The 12,428-nt window shown below is 37.7% G+C and overlaps 1 protein-coding gene across 13 annotated transcripts in view; it reads left to right on the forward strand.

The window, feature by feature from the left end:
- Nucleotides 1-12,428, forward strand: part of DLG1 (discs large MAGUK scaffold protein 1) — a 150,897-nt gene that overhangs the window by 104,495 nt on the left and 33,974 nt on the right. For all 13 annotated transcript variants that reach the window (XM_080349557.1, XM_080349565.1, XM_080349563.1 and 10 more), the window contains 3 exons: nucleotides 4,094-4,220; nucleotides 6,327-6,483; nucleotides 7,599-7,701. In XM_080349557.1, the coding sequence (XP_080205683.1) occupies nucleotides 4,094-4,220; nucleotides 6,327-6,483; nucleotides 7,599-7,701 (387 nt within the window). The remainder of the gene's footprint in view (nucleotides 1-4,093; nucleotides 4,221-6,326; nucleotides 6,484-7,598; nucleotides 7,702-12,428) is intronic.

Consider the following 12,428-nt stretch of genomic DNA (forward strand, 5'->3'; position numbering starts at 1 on the left):
TAATTGTTTTTTCCTTTAAGGCGTTAATATACCTCATTTTTAGTATTTTAACAACTTCAAGCTTTTAAAAACTATGTAGAGTGAAAATCTGATATAAGAAAGTTGATTAATTGGAAAACTGTGTGCTGAACAGAATACTGTCCCATAGCTTGTGTACTGGCAAGCCAGCAGCAGTGGGGCACTTCATTGTTTCTGTGGCCGATGTGGCCTCGTCCGAGTGCCTTGGTGTTTCTGGTGAGTGCAGAGAAAACGGCTTCCTTCGTTCTCCCGAGGACTGTGAAGAATAACAGACAATGCACTGCATAGATGTTCAGTGTCCTGTGAACTAAGCAAAAGAAAATGCTGTGTCAGGTACAGGTTAGTGAAGTTCTGACTGACTTTTTTCTGTTTTCCTGCTTTTTCATGAGCTGTATGTATTTGAATAAACAGGACTGGGAGGAGCATGGAGGTCTTGACCTCTGCCTTCCTGCAAATGTATTGCAAAATTCTCTGTTAACTTACTTGAAATCTTCAGGTTTGACATAATGGTTGATAATTCAAGTGGAAGAGCACTGAATGCTATAGTGAAAAGAGTTAAAAGAATTTTTTGTTGACATAAGGGTACTCGTTACAGAAGTCTTTCTGAAGTCAGATGTCTGAATCCAGAAGGTTCAAGGTTGAACTACAATATAAAGGAAAAGCTGAATTGGATGTACTGTTTCAAGAGGGATATTACCATTTAGTGTTCAGAGAAAGGGATGAGAATGATACAACTGTCTTTGAAAGACTGAATAGCTGGACTTTCTGGATGACCAGTTTTACTCATTTTGTCACATAAAATGGTTCTGGGGAGGGTTTTGTTATTTTTATTTCCTGCAGTCAGATAGGAGTAATTAATATGTAGCACTGATCTCTTCAGATACTACTTCATAGTAGTATAGACAAAGGAATGTTTTTGGACCAAGAAGTCACAGATGTAATCTAAACCGATTTGTGAAGAACAACAAACAAAAGTGCAGTACAACAATGGACTGAAGTACCTTATAAGCCCATCATTTATTTGCGATACCTACAGTATCTTTAAATCTATTTCTAAGCTTATTGAATTACAATTTGGAGCTAATCAGGTTTTATCTTCACTGTCTTGTTAGAAGAATATTCTCAGAGGCTTCATCCTTTGACAGAAAACTGATTTTTTGGGCTTCACTTATTCATCCCCAGTTCTATACTCATATACATGGTTAGAGAGCAGCCGTTTTCCCTTATGGTGTCTAGTTTGTCCAATAATTCAACCTTTCCCACTGTATACTTGGAAGTCAGACTTATTTTTCTCTCTCCATTATAACTGACCTCTTATGTTTCACCTTGAGTTCAGATTTTCTGGAACAGAGGTAACCCGATTTGTACATAGTGTTCCCGGTAGTGTTGCAGTAGTGCAGTTACACTGCTGTGGATGATGATGGGACAAACATAGAAGTGTCTTATCTAGTACTACTTTATCTTCACTTGATCATCAGGATATTTATTTTATGAATCTTTTTTGGGGGCAAAGGCAAAGCCTCAAGGAAACCTAGAGAGAGAAAAGTAGAGAAGGAGCTGGTTCCTCTTAACTTGCCCAATCCTGTAACTCAGCGGTGCCCTGATATTGGCAAAAGTCCTTAACTCTTGCTCAGAAACAACTTAGAATAAGGCTTAAATGGAAAGGAACAAAGCACCATAGCAATTTAGAGGACTGGTTATCTCTTTTGGGAGGAAAACTGAACTGAAACTGTTCAGTTTGTGTGAGTAGAGGAAAGAACCTGTAGCAGGATTTGACAAATCTACTCCTTTACTAGGCAAACATAAAGGAATGGTTTGGTATAAATGTAGATATTAATTTTAAATTGTGTGCTTTGGTACAGTTCGTTACTCAATACTTTAATCATAGAAGACTGTCTGTAGACTTAAAAAGTTAAGAACAGAGGTACCAAATTCAGAATTTGTTTGTCTTTAAGACTTTCTGGGACTGGTCTAGTTTAGTTACAGAGTTAAGGATACTGGGAAACTGCAGGTAACATGGAAATAATAGGAAATCTTCAATTTTCTTTCTGTGTAGAACTGGGTTATGTCAGGTGGGGGTGGATTTGGAAATGGAATCTCCTTAAGAGTCTTTGACTTTTCCTGTCAAAGCAAGTTCATTTTATGCATGGTATTTTCTGTTCATCCAAAACACAGCTCCTTTATCAGTTACATCAGTAATAATATTTACTTGGAAACAGAAGCTTAGACCTGATTGAGGATTCAGAAAGTGATGGCATGCCTTTTATTTCTGTCATGTGCCTCATGAATATTCTTCAGGTATAATCTCCAGCTCAAATAGTTTTAGGAAAGCACAGACATGTTTCTTGCAGAAACTCTATAGAGAGCCTGAAATAATAAACTGTTCTATTGCGTGATAGCTGAGTTCTAGTTACATGGTGAAAAGGATATAAAATTAAAAATATTAGCATATATGGTAGTATCAAATGATATGTATGTTTCTGAGTATGATGGAGTTAAAAGCTTTAGGAACATTAAAAACAGTTAAACGAAAGCACTGTAAGCCAACAAACATGCCCTTCTCATCCTTGCAGGGAGCAGGAGGGGAAAGGTGCGATGAGTGTGTGTGTTAAAACTGCTCCAAAAAATCTTTTTTAAAGTCATGTGTCTTAAACAGCTCCTAATTATCAGGGAATTCTCAAAATGAATGCTTTTGCTGATCATTTGGTTTTAGCAAAAGCAGTGTTCTCTTTGCTCTAGACCTCGTGAAGCTGACCTGAGGAAGCTGTTTTGTCTGTGGTGTGGAAGGTGACAGGCGTCCTCTGGTACCCAGATTCTGATTTTTGATGAAACCACTTGTGAATCCAGAGTTGCAATTTCCAAAAGCTCTGCACAGTCCCAGACTAGAGCATGCAATGCTCTGAGGGCTAGTGTGGCTGAGTAACACAAGTACTTTATCAGCTGATGCTTTGAAACTACGTGAGCTGTTAGCAGTGGATTTTAATGTTTGCTGAAGCACATTCTAGAAAATGAACAGAGCTCTAATACTGTGACTAAGCTGTGAAGAATAAGTAACCTGCCTAGTCAGGTAGGATCTCAGATGCTATATGACAGGTACTATAGGTGCTTCTCTGTCTGGCTCACTAGCTCTTTTATGGGACTGTTAATCAGGGTAAGACAGTGTTGATGTGATACATACTCCATGCCATGTACAGGATTTACTGCACACAGGTCTACTAGAAATTTAGAATAATACAGAATCAATCCAGCGCAGGTTGGGTGGTTTAAAAGCCAGCTATTTAGCAAATCTGTCATGTAAAAATGCTTGTGATGAAGTTTATGTATGATCCAAATGTTCTGACAGTGGTTTAAAAAGAAAAACAAAACCGCATAATATACAGGTCACTTCTGCATTCTGTGTCATATGTATTCACTTAAAAAGCTTTGATTTTTAGTGTAAACCTTCAAAGGTCAGGCACCGCATCAGATACAGCAGGTGAATAAGAGTGAGGCGAGTCCATCAGCTTTAATAATGTTCAATCTGTGAGGTGTCCCCACCCTTCATGTTTAAGTCTCAAAGCGTGAAGCACCTACACCAGGATAAAGATGTTTCCATTGTAGAATGTGCTTTGTAATAGGAGAAAGTGGGTGAACGGTCACTTAAAATTGATGTGCCTAACTTGGGAAATATATGGCATCCTCTTATTTATTGGAACAGCTCTTCTGGAGTTGTAGAATGTTTTCCATTAATTGAAGTCATTAAGGTGATAAATTTTTCTATTATGTGTTGTGGTTCAGGTAAAACATACGCACTTCATGCACATAACATTCTCCTGTTATGCAAGAGAGTAGACTAAATCACTTAAACACTCCTTTCTAGTTTTAATCAGTAAACCTGTGAATAATGCAACTGACTCTTACAGAACAGTTGAATTTTTTTTGCACCAGCTTGTTTGTTCCTCTCAGTAAATAGATGCCTCTGACGTTGAAGAGTGGAAGGTTGAATAATCTTACCTTTCTTACCCAGGTGTGCTGTTGGCTGAGCACAGCTCTTTTCCATTCTTTAATGCTTATTTATTTTTTTTCCTCTTCGAAGCTTATTCTCAGCCAGTGGATAACCATATCACTCCATCTGCCTACTTGGGACAGTCCCTGCCCCCAGCATCACCAGGCCGATATTCACCCATTCCCAAGGGAATGCTTGGAGATGATGAGATTACCAGGTAAGGAATGACTAAAGCTACATGGGAAATTAATTAACCAGGGAAGCCCCTAACATGTTTGTGGGCACAATAGTAGTGAATTCTATATTTTACTTCAATAAATAAATGCAAATGATTAGTTTCTTAACACTTGTAAACATTAGTGTGATGAGAAAACTAGGTATATTTATATACACATGTACAATTTAGCAGTCCAGGAATAGTATTAAAATCAGAATGCCCTGCCAAAGTGCTCCATGAGTTCACTAAGCTTTTTAGGATGTTAGTATGAGCAGACTAGACATTATTTCTTGCTTTAAAGCCAGCAATCTCTCCCCTCTCACCCCCCACCACAGACAAGGGTTGGTTTGATGGATTAGTATATCCAGAAGGGCTAGAGATCTCTTAATGCTTTCTCATTAGCAGACCATTCTTTCCTTCACTGATTGAGCAGCTTGCATTAATCTTATGTTCATCATCGCTGATAAAGGGGAGCTCTTGTAATTTTGTTATCTTTCTGTTCTGCAAGTATAGGGATGTTATACTGCTTATTCAGAATGTTGTTGCTGAATTCTGTCACAGCATCATCTGATACAGATGTTACTTTCTGAGACAGAGTCCACCCAGGCTTGAAGTATACATAATATAATATATTGGAGAATTTATTTTAGCGTATCGGAAAGTAGAAGAGATTCATATATGTCTTTGTAGTTATTTTTAACTTATGGTTAGGTGGACATGTAAGCCGAAGTGATTCTGTCCTGTTGATAGCATTACTGAACTTAGGGTTTTATAGCTTTCCTTTAAAATTACTGTAAAATGAGATTTTTAGATTTCTCCTGAAACACAAGGGTTATTCAGATAAGGTTTGAGGTGATTTTCCCTAAATTACCTTCCCATCTTCTGCTTCCTGCATCCCAAAAAGAGGTTTAGAAATTTTGAGTATTATTTTAAAAGAGACTGTGTATTTATGTTCTTTAAGTGCAGCTTTTTTGTTCATGTATTAGTGTGGTCCAGAGCAATATACAGAGGTTTTCACAATATCATTTATTTGTAACTAAAGAGTACTCTGAAAGGATGAATATAATAGTTGTTAGCAGGTGAAATTTAGGAATTTCACACTAAATTGCTTTAAGAGCTAGTGCAAAAATTGAGTTATTTCTAAAGATCGGGCTACATGATGCTTTTTGTTCTGGAAAATGAAGCTGCTTAGTTTATTCTATAAATTAATAGTTCATGTCTCCAAATAAGAGTGTCCATTAAATTGTTCTTTAGTGCTCTCTAGTGATTTTTCAAATGCAGTGCACGGTTGCTGTGCTTTATTAGAAATGTCTGCTTCTGAAATAAGTTCTCCTTTTCCTGTATTGGCTCAAGTAACAGATGAGTAGAATTTTGGAAAGAGTATTTCTGCATTCAAAGTTGACTGGCCCTAAACTTGATAAGTATTTTCTTCCTTCCTCTCCTCACCCTGGCCAGGAGGACATCCTATAAAAGGAACGCAAGAACTTGGTTTAGATTTCACGTTTTCAATTGCAGCTGCTGCAAATAAATTGCAAATGTAGTTGAGATTTACTGTAATTTCTGATTTTTTTTAAAGGGTTTATGCATTCTTCTTGAATTGTTCTTTGCTATATTTATAGCTTGAAATTAAAGCAGTAAGGATATATTTTTCATTATTGATGTTTCCCATTAGAATTTGTTCTTTTAAGTTTCAGAAAAGGAAAATAGTATTTTGTTGCTTGCTGTTACCATTAGCCAGGATAAGAATGAGCTATACGGAGGCTCTTGAACAATATGGAAAGTGTTAAGTAAAGACGTTTAGCACTGCATAGGATTGTATCATAATAGGAGTTTAGAATACATACATAGTTATGAATTGTTTGGTTCACCTAACAACAAGCAGAATTGAAAGCACACAAATACTAGAAGCTGTTATTTGAAAGTCTAAGTTATTGAGGGGAGCACTGGGGGTGGGATGCACGACATTGTTGCCTTTAGAAATGTAGAACTTGTGATACCTAAGTTTTCAACACTATCTCTCTCAGGAGACTTAGCTTTTCTAATTTTTTAATTTTACTTTTACTCATGGCTAGTGACCAAAATTTCATATTCTCTTCTTTCATTCAGGGAGCCTAGAAAGGTCGTCCTGCATCGAGGATCAACAGGTCTTGGTTTCAACATTGTTGGAGGAGAAGATGGAGAAGGAATTTTCATCTCTTTCATACTCGCAGGAGGGCCAGCTGACCTGAGTGGAGAGCTCAGGAAAGGAGATCGTATAATTTCTGTAGGCATCCTTGCTTCTTTTATGTAAACAATAACGAGAGTTCTCAACTCCCTGGATATTAAAGGCAGTTAATATTATTTATATGCAAGGAATATAATTGAGTTGAATTTGAGACAATGGAACAGATACCAATATGCTTCCAGAGTATCTTTGAGGACTTTAGTCTGCCTCAGTTTCTCATCTGTAACCTTATTAAAATAGCACTCTCCTTATCAGAGGTATTTTTTTCAGTGAAGATATTAATTTATCTTAGTCTTGTAGCTGAGGGGTATATGTGTCTAAACTGAAAGAATTCAAGCTTCAGAAATAAGCCCTTTAATGGGGTGGCTTATTTGGCAGTAGCGTCTAAGATTTGGTGCTTTACTTCCTGGAGTAACTACTAAACTTGCTGTTAGTCTTGAACAGATCCACCTCATACCTGTCTGAGGGTGTTACTATATTAGTACTGAAGGTCATAAAGATTTTGTGTTTTTCTTTGTGAAATGACTTAATTGGTGCAGAATTGTTTCTTTGGACATTCGCATTGTAATTTGGTAGTTATTTCAGAGGAAAAAATACTTTTGGCTCTGCTGTTATTAAAATGCTGATATTACAGTCCACCTTTAGTTTGAACTACGAAAAATTCTTTTGGTGTAAAATGTGACACACATTTCAGCTTCAGTTTTTTTCTGATGCTATTTTTAAATCTGCATTGAAAACAAGGTTAGAATTTTGTGGAGGGTGTGGTCTCGCACTGGATGTTAAACATAGTGGTCCATGGGCACACTTTGCCTTAGGAGGTCCCTGAAGCCATGTTGTAGAAAGGGGAGGTCAACCATTACAGAAAACAGCAGTCTCTGTGTCTCCTTAAAAAAATAAAAACCAAAGCTCTTAAGAAAGTTGACCTAGTGAATATGAATTCACTAAGTAATATGCTGTGATGATTGTAGTATTTCTTAAGAGTATATGTGAGACAGGATTTATCGACTTTGTGTTTCAGTAAGGATCAGTAAACTTTGTATTAACTAGCTAGTAGCGTTGGAAACAGGGAAAACTCACATGGCCTGAAAACTGTGTTCTGAGATGATAAACACAAATGTTTATTTTGATGAAGAGCCTTTTTGTATTACTTGTAGGTAAACGGAGTAGATCTAAAAGCAGCAACCCACGAGCAGGCAGCAGCCGCCCTGAAGAACGCAGGCCAAGCAGTAACTATCGTAGCTCAGTACCGTCCAGAAGGTAAGGGTTGCTTTATACTGTTAGATCTGGTAGAAATGTCACACTGTTGCTTTTGCATTTCACAATTGTCTTCCCCCTTTAATATGGTGGTTTTATTTTCCTTAGTAATTGGAGGATAAAAGATCTAATTCTTTCTCTGTTGTGTTGATTCAGATAACCTAAGGAGACCATCAGGTTTTGATTCCTCTGTTTTATACTGAGTGGGTATTTCTGTTTATCCAGCATTTTCTTTTTGCCCAGATTAGGCTGCAGCTGATACTGATTAAACATCCATGTGTATTCTGCAGAAACCAAATAATATTGCCTCATCACTATAAACACATTTGTCCTCCTGTATTTCTACAGCACATTTTAAATGCTTTTGTCTCTTTGAGGCTTTAAAAATTTAATAGTATAAAATGATATGCTTACCTTGAATATGTAAACCCAAACATTGCTGTTTATATATATATAACAAGACAATTTTGATCTCTTACTATGAACTGTGGTAATCAACAGCTTTCTCCAGCTTTGCTAAATTGGAAGGCCCATCACTAAATCTTCCTTGCAGTAACTTGTCTGCTTAAACTTCAAATTAAACTTAAAATTCAAGACTACTGGCAAGGGATAAGTGCAGGTGTTTATCGGGTCTGGACATCTAACAGGACTGTTACCTTTATCTGAAATTTTTCAGTAACTGATTGCAGCACACTTTTCTTCATTCTTTATTTCTTCTCTTCTGTCTTGTTTTTCTTACTCTGTCCTCCCCAAGTCTTTGAAATGTTAGCTTTGGCATTCCCTTTGCCTCCCCCTCCACCTCCATCAACATCGGAGATCTCCTCTGACCCAGGAACTCTGTTGGCAGTAAAGCCAAGTGATTGATTTGTGACTAGTTCATGGTCAAACCCTTGCCGTGCAGCCCATGTTGTCTGAGAGGGTGTGTATCCCATTCACATTTTGAATTTGTGCATTGCTCTGTTCCAGAATTTGTTTTCTAGAAGTGCTCACTCTGAGACTGACTTTTAGAAAGAACAGTAGGGTCAGCATTGGTTCTGGAATATTTGCTTTGGCTTTGTGTCAGAATTATCAAATATTTCCATTGACGCACATTTGGCCTGTCCTTTGTTTAGCTCTTCAGTGCTGTGACCAGTGGGTCAAAATGTTACATCTTCTTGCTCCCTGAGTAGGGATCCCTCACCTTTGTGAGGAGTAAAACCTTGTGCTTTTATTTCCCCATGACTTGTCCTCTTTGGCATGTGGCCTCTTTTTTGGTCAGAGAGGACATTCTTGGTCACTATTTCTTCTGCCAGGAAAAATATGTTGAGATGTGGCCCCTAGTAGCAGAACATATGTTTCTCTGGTAGAATATATCCCAGGGCACAAACGCTTTTATTTCCCTGCCAAAGAGTGTATCCAGACTTCATGCAAAAGCATCAGTTTTTCAGTAGTCTCTTTTTGGGGTTCAGGCTTTAAAAAGAAACGAATCCCTTCATACTCTGAAAGCTGGAATTCTCTTTTCCTTTTACAACAAGATAAATAAGCCTTTTGGATGGTTCCTGCTCCTTCCTGCATTGGAAATAACAGCTTTTTTCATTACTGCTTGTCCAAGCAGATAACTTATTGTCTTGAAGCGTATTGAGGTGCTTGAATGACTGATGAGATTTTGAACCATTGCACAGAGATTTGCCCAGAGCAACATAAGCGCCTCTTACAAATTTTTCAATGACTGACACTTGTAGACTTTAAACCTAGAGCTGTGCTCTTTCCTTCGTGACTACTGAAGCGTTGAGGAGAAGACTGCGTGCAGTTGAGCTGCATTGAGAGAGCAGTTCTCAAAGGTTTATAGGGCCTATTTGAGAGCATGTACATGGGAGATGTTGAATTATTCTAGATTATGGGCAGACATCTGACATATTATTCAAAGAAAGGATTTGTTTGTTGTTCATTTTTTTTAAAGATGTTTGAACTGCATGACTGTTTTTCTTTGTGAAATAGTGCTTAAAATCTCCATTTGGAGTGAAGATATTTAAAGCATGTTAGGGAATACTCTACCCTTTGGAAGTGGGCCATGAAAGAACCGTGTAAGCAGGAGATGGAGATCCACTGTAATTTGGAGGCAAAGTATGAATTGACACATGGTAAACCTACCACAGAGACCTCTAATTACTAATGTTTGACTTTCTTTGACATCTCTGCTTACCTTTTTCATATTTCTTGTGACAAGAGGTTGAACAGAACCTCCGTTCCTCCAGCTGTCAGCTTCTTTCAGGTCTGATGTGGGAGGTAAATTTGATCAGACACTCACTGTTCATATTTTAGAGATTAGCAAAGAGAATATATCCTTAAAGGTCACTCTTTGTTTATTATCATAGGAAAGCAGCCTGAGATTTAACTTTCTAAATAGAAAATATCATCCATGTCATTGAGTGCACTAGATAAAAGTGCATATGTTCTTTGATCATCTTCACATTTCCTAAATTATAGCTGTGAATGGTCTTCTTTTCCACCTCGATGCACTTAAGTTGGAAATTCTATAAATATACATATATATATGTATAATTATCTTTACATGCATATAATTATGTTTTCTATTTATGCCATTCAAAAAAGGTTAATAAGATTTAAAATGAAGAGTTTGTAAAATTATTGTTTCTCAAATGTCTTCATAAAGATGAAGAGCTTCCATTATAAGTGCTTGTATCACATATGTATTTTATTTATATTTTTAAATCCGGCAGGATTTTGTAAAAGATACTGACAGCTGGGACAGATCAAGGAGATTCTAGACATCCATCAGGGCTCGTTATAACTGGGTAAATAGATTGAGTATGATAGGAGCATTTGGAAGGCACTTGCGACCAGCTCACTTCACTGCCTGTAATTGTATGTGACAGTTCGTATGTTCATAGATGTGGTGGGAAATACTAATTTATGTTTTTACATCCTATCACATTAGTTCTATTAGAAGTTCCCCATTTGTCTTTCTCCTCAGCTTCCTGGAAAAGAGCATTTTTGCAAGCAATTCTCTCATAGAAAAGCCTGAGTAGGCTGTGGAAAAATTAATTGTTGGAAAAGCTCTATCGTAGGAAGCGTTGCATTTTCCCTGTTTCTTCAAATCCAGTTAGCCAGCATGGTTTATCAAACACTATTTACTGGACTTGGGGTAGGCTAATATGTCTGAATGATACTGCTTTTATTATATTTGGGCTCGAGTTACATAACTGCTGGCTTCTGTTCCCTTAAATCTCAGAAATGTTCATTGGTTATGGAATTGGGTGAAAACAGATGTAACCTCATCCCTAAAAATATACTTCTGGGCGTTCATTTAGTTTCCAGCAGGGTTCAGCGAATCAGAGAGATGCCTTACAAAATGTCCTACTGTACTGAACCAAATTTCAGTAACTTAGCAGCACTCTTTGGGGCAGCTAAAAGCCAAACGGGAATGTGAAGGTATTTTCCACTTTACAAAAGTGACTCCTGCATCAAGCACCACTTCTGTGCTGCCACAACTAAAGTCAGTTGACTTCTGCTTTCTCCTTGTGGATTCTGTGCTTTATCTTGCAACTTCCCTAGGAGCTGTCATCAACTGTGGAGTCACCTCTTGGGTTATGTTTGTACGTACGTGTGTAGTACATACACAGACACATGTGTGTACACAAAACCTCCCTGGTTGCGGAGGTTGCTGGGTTTGAACCTGCTGGATGCTGCAGAGTTGGGGTCCATGGTAGAACAACAGAAGTTTGGGAAGTAGGATTTGCCCTCTAGAAGTGAGTCGGGGGTTGGGGGAAGTCAAGATGTCGATCTCATTTTCCTCTTTATTTGGCAGCTTTTCCTTATTCCCCTACTTGTACTGCAAATTTCTATCTCCTTTCAAGACAGTGTTCATGAATAAAAAGGCATTTTGCTTTACCATGGGTTCACTAGAAACAAAGTACCTGTTGCAGTTTCAAATAAAGTGATGTTGCTCCAGTATACAAAAGCATTTTGATGAGCCATTTCATTTTCATGTTGCTCCCTGGCTCTGCAGAGACAACTCAGTGCCACACTCGTCTCCTTTCTTTGGGCTTTCTACAGGTATAGGTTGGCAAGGAAAAAATGTGATATTAGTGTGGCAGAATGAGAGGAGGCCCTAAGCAACATGGATATATGTGCATCTCCTGGCAGTGGGGATTCAGAGATGGTCAGAACCGTGCATGTGCTCTGTGTCAAGAATCCAGGAACAGAAGTCTCTGTGCTTGAAGGGAATGTAGTGAGGAGAGGAGCAGCAAGGGGGAAGCACAGCCTGTCCCGAGGTTACACTGCCCTCATATCACAGTGACATTTCTGTTCTTGTGTCCATTCAAATTAAAAGGTCATCTGGAACATTCTTAATGTGTTTTGAGGACGTGATAATAAGTGTTCCTGCAGAACTAATTTCTGAAAGGTTATTCTGCTATTCTGAAAAGCTATGAGGTGCCAGTAGGCTACTGTAACTGTATTATAGCTTGAGTGCATTTAAGTGTTTAAAAATAAGAAAAATAGCTGAAGAAAAACATAAAAATATGAAAATATATTTGCTTGAAATCAGATAGAAAATAATCCTGGGACTTCGATGTTTTTAATTTCTCAAGGATCCACCTGAGGTACAATAAAACCCAAATAATTATAATTTTAACTAGTACAGCAGTCTTTTATTTTCATAAGAGTTATCAGCTGCATGTTATTTAGAATTTAGAATCTACTTGGTGTCTCTTTGTAATTCATCTGGT

The sequence above is a fragment of the Nesoenas mayeri genome (genome assembly GCF_963082525.1).
Source record: "Nesoenas mayeri genome assembly, chromosome: 9".
NCBI lineage: Eukaryota > Metazoa > Chordata > Aves > Columbiformes > Columbidae > Nesoenas > Nesoenas mayeri.